Below are 10,097 nucleotides of genomic sequence, written 5' to 3' on the forward strand. Positions count from 1 at the left end.
GGATCCAAAATAAGTCAGTCAATCAATTGGAGCAACTTAAAAGCTGATCAAGCACAAGAGCTAACATCAGCATATATCCCATACAAAATCGTAAAGCTCTACAGTCTTCAGTTACAGTTCTGATATCAAAGATCAGCGCCTTACAAATCAGAAAGTTATGCGCACCGTTTCAAAAAACACACCACACTGAATTCATCTCCAAACAATAAGAAAAGATTCCCATGGTCAATTTGGAAAAAGAAAAAAATTACATTCTATCCTCTCTCCTCCGTGGAGCACAAGTTATGATCTCATCAACCCTTAAGATCATCTCAGATGCCTCGGTGGCAGATAACAGCACAGCTTGCTTAACTTTGAAGGACTCTGATATCCCCAGTTTCTCCATGTCACCCACCTGTACCAGAAATTAAGATTCACAATAAGCAAAATAAATGCAATTCTAGTTTCTAAAGAATTAGAGATGGACTTCATTTCACTTACGCCGCCGGTAATGACGTCAATTCCAGCATTGGTTCTCTCCTTGTGATGTTCTGCACGAAGCTGCGAGATAAGCTCAGCACTATCCAAGCCAGCATTGTCGGCTATGATGGTTGGTATGGCCTGGAGTGCCCTTGAGAAAGCTTCAATGGCATGAGCCTTCTTCCCAGGAGTCTTTCGGGCGAGTTCATCTACCTCTTTTGCCATCACCATCTCCGGCCATCCACCACCAAGCAAAACTCGGCTGTCGTTCACAGTCTGAGAAAGCACACACAAGGCATCGTGCAAGGATCTTTCCGCTTCATCCAATACATGGGAACTAAGTACAGAAAATGAACATCCTATGAATATCAACGCCTTGCAGTATCATAGATACTGTGCATAAAAGTTTTGCTCTTCAAAAAAAAACGTAAAAAAAAAACTTATCTATTGTATTCAAATGGCCTATCTAATCACTTATTTCATTGGGACTAAGAAGCAGATGCTAGGTGGCACATCCATATCAAAAAATTAGAACCATGAACAAGAATACTAGGCATTTTCTCATCAATTTGGGTGGACATGTAATAGCTGAACATGGGAATTATGGGATCTATAGGGATTATGCAACGGAAATAGAATGGTAGGGAGAAAACCTAAATCAAACTTCAAAATGATTATGTCCAGATAATTAATGTTAGGGATACTGAAGGGCCTGCTTGGATGCCCAAAAAGGCTGACAATTGGATAAATCCTCAAAAGGCCAACCACGAGTAATAATAAAGAGAAGAGATTGTTGCAGTTGGCAAGTCCCAAATCAGACATTCCGAATGCTTAGAGATGTCAGATTTCTTCTAAAAAGTCGTTTCTAATGTCTCAATTTTTCTGGATTGAACTAACCAAGATTTCCCCGATTGGAAGAATTCATTTCTCATGACCACTAATGTCTTCTCACCATCAACCATGTAAAGGATATCCAATAGACAAGCTGGGTAGATATTCAAAAAGGCCTAAAAGGAAGTGATTCCACAGTAAAATTTGACAAGAAAATTTAAATTAATGTTAGATATCAATTGAAAAAAGGCCGTACCTTGCCCCCCTTAAGACTATGGTACATGCCTGACCCATGGCAACCCCAGAAAAATGAATTAACTTGTCCTCGCCAATCATTATCTCCTCAATGAGCTTGCAATGACCAAGCTTAACAGACTCCGGATTATCAAAAGTTGATGCAATTTCACCACCAGTCACCAGTGCTAGCCTCTCAATCCCATCGAAATCAGCATGTTCAATGGCAAGTATTCCTGCATCTGCAAAGAGTTCCTCAGGGAAGTTATATATAAGCTGTCGGTTGACAAAGCAGTTAATGCCATGAGCTATGATCTTTTGCACTTTTTCCCTCATTTTCTCCTTTTCAGCCCCCTCAATCTCTGCAACTCTCGCCATCGAATCAACACGAACTCGGGCCCCATAGATCTTGACTTTGTCAGTGTCCATAGCAGTGTTTGCAACCAAGATCTTTGCATTTTCAATGCGTTTGGGTTGGCCAATGCCTATCTTCTTGTCAAGAATAAACCTGTACGATACAACAGCATATTATCGATACGGAGCAAGTAGTGCTGTACCCTTTTCGAACAAAACGAAAGATTATAAAAAGGCATCAACATAGGTAAAGACCAACTCAACTCAACTATGCCTTAATCCCAAACTAGTTGGGAACATATGTTGAGTTCAAAACATAAAATAATGTTGAGTTCAACCACTCACTCCCTTGGATAGTAGTGCTACTGATAGCATCGATGATTTCCTTTGGACTGATATTCCTAATACTGATTTTGCTATGATTGTAATGGCTGATGCCATGGGCTGTAAATATGCTGGAAAAAATTACTAGGTTTACTCCTATCCACACACACACACACACACACACACACACACAAAAAAAAAATCACACTCTTACCTCGAAATTATACCTGAAGACTGATGTGACACATGTGCAATATATTTTTACACTAGTAGCTCAAGAAATACATTTCGTAGTGAATTAAATGAATTATTAAAAAAAAATTGTAGTCTGTGATGTATAGATGATAGCATAACAAGAACCCAATATATGAAACATTTTACAGACTATCTAAAAACCATCATGTCTAGATCATTCAACCAAGGTTTAAAAACCAACCATATTGCAGTACCTGCTGCCCCATATCTGGTACATATCATGGCTTACCATAGTAAGGTGAACTTTAATAAAAGTCAAAGTATCTTATAGGTCTAGAACTTTCCATATATAAAGATAAGAGCAAAGGTAAATGACAATAAAAGATAGCAAATTCAAGATGTTGCTTAGTTACTGGAACTGGCTTTGGTGTGGACATAGGGGAGTTGGTCTTTCAAGAAAACATCATAAGAAAACACAGAGGGTGCCAGGACAAGTCACCTAGGACATACAGAAGAGAGTGTGCCACCCTAAATGGAAGGTTCCTACTACCAATCCTAGAAGTTTATCCCATCAACAAAACTTTATTCTTTATAAACATCATTAAAAACAATGATAGCCTTAAAAGGAACTTTATTCTTTAAAGACATCATCACAAACTTGATAGCCTTAAAAGGAACCGTCATGTGCAATAGAAAAATCTTCATTTGATCAGGTACTCATGCACCAGCCTTGCACACTTGCATCGACCCTTGTTGGATAACAGCCCGTGTTAAACTACATAAATCAAAAAACCCTGCAACATCTTGTAGTCCATGGTTGACCCAAATCAGCTTAGAAAATCAAGCACTCATTAGCCCCAGCAAAACATGATAACAAGAAGGCTTGGATAGTCAGGCCTAGGGCTATCAATGAACCGGGCCACAACTAGGCCAAAGCAAGCCTGAAAAATAAAGATCAGGCTTTGCGCTACTGGGCCTGAATCAAGCACAAAGGACATAGACCAAGAACCAAGGATAACCAAACCATGCCGAACCAGCCGATTCCGGATGTACCAGACCAGATCGATCAGGGACCGGCACGGTTCAGCCTATGATTTTGAGACAGGGCTGATTTATGGTTACCCACCCCCTCCCTGGCACGCCCACCTGCCCAATTGCAATGGGTTCCCCCCTCCTCACGTTTGAGGGTTTCCGGTAAGTTCCTCCAATCCTCCCTCTCTCTCCACTAGGGTTAGGATTAAGGCTTCCCTTGGCCCTCCCCCTTCCTCCTTCCCTCACTCGCTCGCCCTCCCTCTCTCTCTCACTCTGCTAGGGTTAGGGTTTGGGTTTCCCTCAACCCTCCCCATCCTTCTTCCCTCTCTCTCTCCTCCTCTCTCCTTTTCTCCCTCTCGCCCTCCTCTATTCTCTATGCGCCCAAGAATAACAGGATTCGGACCCATACCGAACCGGTCACCGACCGATATGACCTCCAGTACCAAGTCGATGAACCCTACCAAGGACTAACCTGACTATGGGTAAAATTTTAGGAGGGGCAAAACCAATCCAGATCTCTTTAGCTGAAAAATCAGCAAAATCTAGTCCCAAAAGGAGAAAAAAAAAGCCCCCTCCAACTTCAGGCCCAAACAGGCATCCGTGCAACAACCTTGAGCCTAAGCCCCAGTTTGTTTAAGCAAGGTCTTCGGGCCGCTCAAGCCAACTAGACCCGTTGACAGTCCTATTTAGGCCCTAACTTACATTTTTTTTTGAATCCCTTTAGTTAACCTTCTGCTCATACTTGCATAGAACCAGTCTTTTCGAGTTATGTCATTCATATTCCCTTGCAATTTCCATAGTGGCTTTCAGGGCTATATTTCTGGTGTTTTTTTAATCCTATTTTGAGTTGGACTATTGTTTACAAGGTCTTATATTGCAACTATGTTAGGCTATGGAAAGATCTTGAGTCATTGCAGTTGCGTCATGAAAAGATCTTTTTGTCTTTCTATGCAGAGTTCAATAGAAATATTGGTAAAATTTTTGGAAAGCCCTAGATTTTTTTCCTTGAAGAAAATGAGCAGTTTAAGGAAATGGAGTTTTATATTGATTAAGACTTAAAGTCTCTATGAAATTACATTAGTTAGAGTCTTAAGTTTGTTATTGAGACAAACTATGTACTAGTTCTATGTTCATTATAGGTAAGCTGAGAGTCCTTTAATTGTTAGCAAGCATTGTTCTATCGGCTGTTTTGAGTGAATCGGGCAGAGGTTTTTTCCTCTCAATTCTTGTCTATCTTGTTTATCAACTTCTAATCCTCCTACATTCCACCTTCTTACCTTCTCTTTTACATACGAGGCACATCTTTATGTGCTACTATTTGCTGTTCATAAAAAGAATTTTATTTAACATTGTCAAATCTATCAGCAGCCCAACCACTGAGGGGCAGCATCAATGAACTGGTGCGCCAACCACACTATGCCCATGACTTTTTGATACAAAAATGACCAACTGCTTCAGTATGTCCATGCACACTTTTTATATAAAAAAAGATGACACGTCTCAAAGCACATTAGACCAAGATATGGTAATGCATGCACAAGATCTTCCACTAAGTCGAGAATAAAATAAAAAGTGGAGTCAAAACACTCAAATACAATTACTTGGTAGTTGGTACAAAAGCTATCTTATAAGAAAGCTCCTCTATGCCAGGAAAAAAATCAGACGTTAACTAACAAAACCTAGGTGAACAGACAGGAAAACCAGCATAATGACAGGATTAAAATGTAGAGAAAAGACTTGCCTTGCCACATAAATCTTCACCAGAGAGAAGATACACGTAAAAATTAGCTATCATGTATCATATGATTGTTTTACAGATTCAAAAGGCAGATGATGGTGTTGATAATCAAAAACCGAGGGAAGCATATGCAGTATGACAAAAAACACAAGTTGCAAAAGGTGAATGCAACAATCAGTAACTGATCAAAGAACTAGCATATACCATGTGATGATGCCTTGCATTACATGCTAATATTTGTTTAAAATGGTAAAATCCCTACCCTTCATCTAAAAATGAATCCTTCAGAGATCCTCCAGCTTTTTTAATAATTTGAATAGAATCTAAGTTTGTGCTTCCCTGCCATCAACAAGAAATATACATAAGTCAGAAAAGAATTAGCTCAAAACATGTAGTAACATCTCAAGTAATTTCTAGGAACATTGATGACACAATCTCTGAAAAGGAAGTTGTAACATGCTGATAAGAAAGTGTAGCATCACAATCAAACTACTGATGTAAATTATAGAAAATCACAAGCAATCGCCAGTAAGGTTAATGCACTAACACGTTGCAAATAAAAAAGCAAGTTTTATGATGCATAAAAGATTAATAAAGAAATGTGATACCTTAAGCCTCACAACAGCATCCACTGCAAGCTTAGCAAAATGTTCCTTGTCCTGGGAGAGTATTTTTGAACTCAGTGTTGTCATTGCAATGTTCATTAGATCTGACGTGAATTTCTCTGCATTACCAAATAAGTATAGCATATGTCAATTATGTGCAGAACTAGGAAAGGAAGACTAAATGGAATCCCTTCTCTTTCTTACCATAAGAGGTACAGGGTAAGTATATACACGTATGAATTTGCACATTTTTGCAGTAAATCTGTTACCTGGGTGATGGTAAACCTAAAAGGTGATGCTATGACAAGTTTACAGAACTTAATCAAGCTGATCAAAGATGAGCAGAATGGCAATATCTAACAAAGAATGGCCTATGATTTCTTTGCATTGGTCAATACATGGATCCCAAGTTTATGGTAGTTTAATAAAGCCCCATTTATGATGTGCAAAATGACAATATTGAACAAAAGAATGGCCTATGATTTCTTCACATTAGTCAATACCTGGATCCTGCTTGTTGTCCATGGCCTTCTGCAATAAAGCATTACGTGCACACTCAGCAGCCATTCGGTAACCTATCAGATCAGATAGATAAAATTAGAAATGACCAAAATGCAAGAAGCTAAAATGCTTCTTGGCATCAACAATTAGAATTTAGAATATGGACAATGTGAAGCAATATGGAGATGTTATGCTACGATACTATAAGAAAAGGTCCAGAAATTGTTCTAGCCAAATACAAAGAGAGAAGGGAGATAGTGGAACAGAAACACTTTGATGACTGAACTATCAATTTTATAACTTAAATAACTTGCACAAAGACACCAATCTGACAGATTTGACTCGGAGTTTATCTTGTAAAGTCTAGAGTTACAATGCAAGACAAGGGCAATCTAAGTTTTATATTTTTAATTGTGCATCCTGTTGAGGTTTATGCCCCTTGGGTCCAAAGTTTCAGCCCCACTCCCTATCAGTCCATTATGGTTGTGCTTTATTCCCACACCTTTGGGCACAACCTATTAAGTAAAACATCATAGATCCTACTTTTAGTCTGTTTCCCCCTCTGATTAATATCTAGTCAACCTCGCTTACTGTTCATTTGTCATTATGCTCGATCATGATAATTTTAACAAAATCTCCTTTGAATTTTCACCCTTAACTGCCACATTCACCATAAGCTGTTCTGTTATTGCTCAATGTGATGCTTCCTATTAAACAATAAAACGTCAAAACATTCAATATGATAGTTCTCTGAAATCATTCCTCTTTTTTCCTTCCATGAGTCCCATATCAAAGACCCACTGAACAAATTGATAGGACAAGTTATCTAAAATAAAACAGCCACAAAAAACTGCAAAATAAAGGAACAGATGGATCATTTTTAATTTAAAAAGATAGATAAGACCATATAACAGAATAATACTAACATCAGGTGAAATGACTTGCAGCAATTATAATTCCACATTCATCAAAAGAAGGAAAATATAATCTGCCAAAAAGCCTGAAAAGCCAATTCCATTTTTTTAAAAAAAAAAATCAAGAATATGCTAATAAAAATTCAAGCATGCCTGGATAAAAAGTCCAGCAAAAAGGATAATATGCTAATCAAAATCAATTTTACACACAAATATTTAGAAGCAAGACATCCAACAATGCTTTAATGATAAATTACTGAGAAAGAGAAAAGTACAGTAGCTTGAGACAGACCTGCAATGATAGTCATGGGATGGATCTTTGCATTGACCATTTTTTCTGCTTCCCTCAAAAGCTCTCCGGCCAAAACAACAACAGAAGTTGTCCCATCACCAACCTCATCATCTTGAACTTTTGAGATATCTGATTCTTAAATTGAGGAAGAACTCAATTCTCCCTCTACTAGTTTCTCGAGGGCAAACATAATTCCATGTGAATACAGTTTTTTTATTAGGGAAATAAGGAATGCTAATTATTTACACCAGGTGTTTAACAAAAAAGAGATAAACCCTCATTAGAGAAAGATTTGAAATCAGTTATTTAGAAATTTTCCTCATCAGAGAAAGATTTTGCAATCAGTTACTTAGACTTTAACAAGTTGAGGAAAAGGAAATGAAGAATAACAATCTAAATTGGCCCTATAACCAGGGCCGGCCCAACCCTTAGGCAACTGAGGCGGTCGCCTAAGGCCCCGGCCCAAAGAAGGCCCACCGCAGGAAATGCCTTCAAGACAAAATGGAGAAAAAAAAGCCTCCTTTGAATTCGCTTTAGGTCGGCCCACCGTAGGGAAGGCCTCAAAGACAAAACGACCTTAGGCCCCCAAATATATTGGGCCGCTCCTGCATATAACAATAAGTATACATCCAATTTAATAACCAGGAAGGCAAAGCAAAGGATACCAACTAGTACCTTAGCAGCTGGGTTGTCTATATGAAGTGATTTCAAGATAGTAGCCCCATCATTGGTAACAGTAACAGTGCGTCCTCTGCCAGTTGACTGCAAGATCTTGTCCTGCATATCAAATGCGCACATATGAAGGTTAAATTGATTGAACAAATATGAATATGGTGGCTAAAGTTTGAAGATGCACATACCATTCCTTTTGGCCCTAGAGTGGTCTTGACCACATCAGCAATTGCCATGGCACCCACAAATGATGCCTGCACGAGAAAGGCAATTATCAAATGTTGCAACAGTAGAAGAAGTCAGCAATGGAGATACAAAAGATCTGATAAAGGTCTTCACAAGGAAATCTTTGTGATTCCGCGAGGAGGGGGCAGAGTGAGGGGAATTACAGCAAAATAATTGGTCTATAGAAGCTCTAAATACATACAATTTAAATATCCCATAGTGAAAATATATGTTTGTGAAATATTGTGGAGAACTTGTTACGTAGTCCACCTGAATTGTATGATGGCCTTGTACATTTGATGAATCTGGTTGCTATAGCTTCTTATGTAATATAAACAAGCAAGTAGATCTAGCTACTCATATATACTTCTGAAAACCATAATAAGGATACATCCCAAACCTTCAACATAAACTATACAATCTGCTAAAATCAGTCTCATCGACATGATTCATCTGAGTCTTATCCATCATATAGGTACTTAATTTTATTTCTCAAAAAAAATGAAAAAAAGGGTTAAAAAAAGCATGTATGTGTCATCGAAGGTTTTATGAGTTTGGAGAGCTTAAGATACACTAAACGTTATTCGTATCACTCTGTTTCTTAATTGGCAGTTAACCCCTATAAAGTGGTCGTGAAGATGGCTTCAACAGGTGAAACGACCCATACCCACGAGATACTAAATGGTGGTTGAAGACAAATTTGCAGTGTATAACCTCAGCTGTTATCAACCAATCATACTTCCGAATATTATTTCCAATAGTTCGAGCATTTCGGACCATGATTACCAGGAGAAAAGTGTCATTTTTATTTTAAAAAAATCCATTTATCAGGATAGAAAATGAAATAAATAATCAAATCTAATCTCACTACACGCTTCCACTCCCTGAATCTTGTTCCCCTCCAGGGATTCTCACGACTTCTTATTCTCACATCACTGCGGTTGATTAAAGAAAGAGTTTTTCGGTACAAAATATGATAGAAATAGAATAGACCAAGAATAAACAAAAAAAAAAAATCAACAACAAGCGGGAGGAAAAAATAGATTACTTAACCTATCCACTATCGTGATATTCTTGCATTCACTTCATCAAAATATATAATGATCTAGATCGAAAGTAGAACGACAAGAGGCATACCATTCTGGCCCGATCTCCCTTCTCTTCGGTGGCTTCATCTTTAAGCAGCCGTTCCACCTAAAATCGAGAGAAAAAAAAGAGAAAAAGACAATCCAAACAACGAGATAACAAGAGAGAGCGCGCGTTTAATGAGGGAAAGAAAGAACTGAAAGGAAAAAAATAAGGAAAGAAATAGAATGAAAGAAAAAAAGTACCGCCATTGGAGAAGATCTGACGAGATAAAGTCTGAGAAGAAAAAAAAAGGGAGTGGAAATGGAGAGAAGAGAAGGAGAGCACGCACACTCGTTCTTCGCTCTCTCGAGACCCAAAACCCTAACGAAGTTCGAGAAGTCGATCGAACCAAAAAGAGATGGAATACTCTCCTCTCTCGGTAAGGTTACCGCACTCATCATTCTCTAGTCGGTCGGTGGTTCCAACCGGTGACTCGGACCGCCCTGGCGGTTCGACCGGTCGAACCATATAGCCTAGTGAAGGGGTTAGACCGAACCCGGCCCGCATGATTTGATGAGCGAAGGCATCTACAGTGAAGGCACTCATTAGGCTATGGTGATTGAATGAATCCAGAGTTAGAGATATGCTGCTAG

The 10,097-nt window shown here is 38.7% G+C and overlaps 1 protein-coding gene across 1 annotated transcript; it reads right to left on the reverse strand.

Moving 5' to 3' along the window:
* Positions 1 to 9,877, reverse strand: LOC103705424 (TCP-1/cpn60 chaperonin family protein). The gene is made up of 11 exons (XM_039122501.2): positions 9,708 to 9,877; positions 9,514 to 9,570; positions 8,340 to 8,405; positions 8,145 to 8,256; positions 7,480 to 7,608; positions 6,276 to 6,347; positions 5,776 to 5,891; positions 5,430 to 5,506; positions 1,547 to 2,032; positions 481 to 796; positions 1 to 394 (listed from the first exon to the last, which is right to left on the reverse strand). The coding sequence occupies exons 1-11, from the start codon at positions 9,711 to 9,713 to the stop codon at positions 248 to 250; spliced, it is 1,584 nt and encodes a 527-aa protein (XP_038978429.1). The 5' UTR covers positions 9,714 to 9,877; the 3' UTR covers positions 1 to 247.
* Between the last annotated feature and the right edge of the window lie 220 nt (positions 9,878 to 10,097).

Source organism: Phoenix dactylifera, chromosome 2 (assembly GCF_051530095.1).
Source record: "Phoenix dactylifera cultivar Ajwa chromosome 2, Ajwa_hap1_PhDact_Kaust_v1.1, whole genome shotgun sequence".
Lineage (NCBI taxonomy): Eukaryota > Viridiplantae > Streptophyta > Magnoliopsida > Arecales > Arecaceae > Phoenix > Phoenix dactylifera.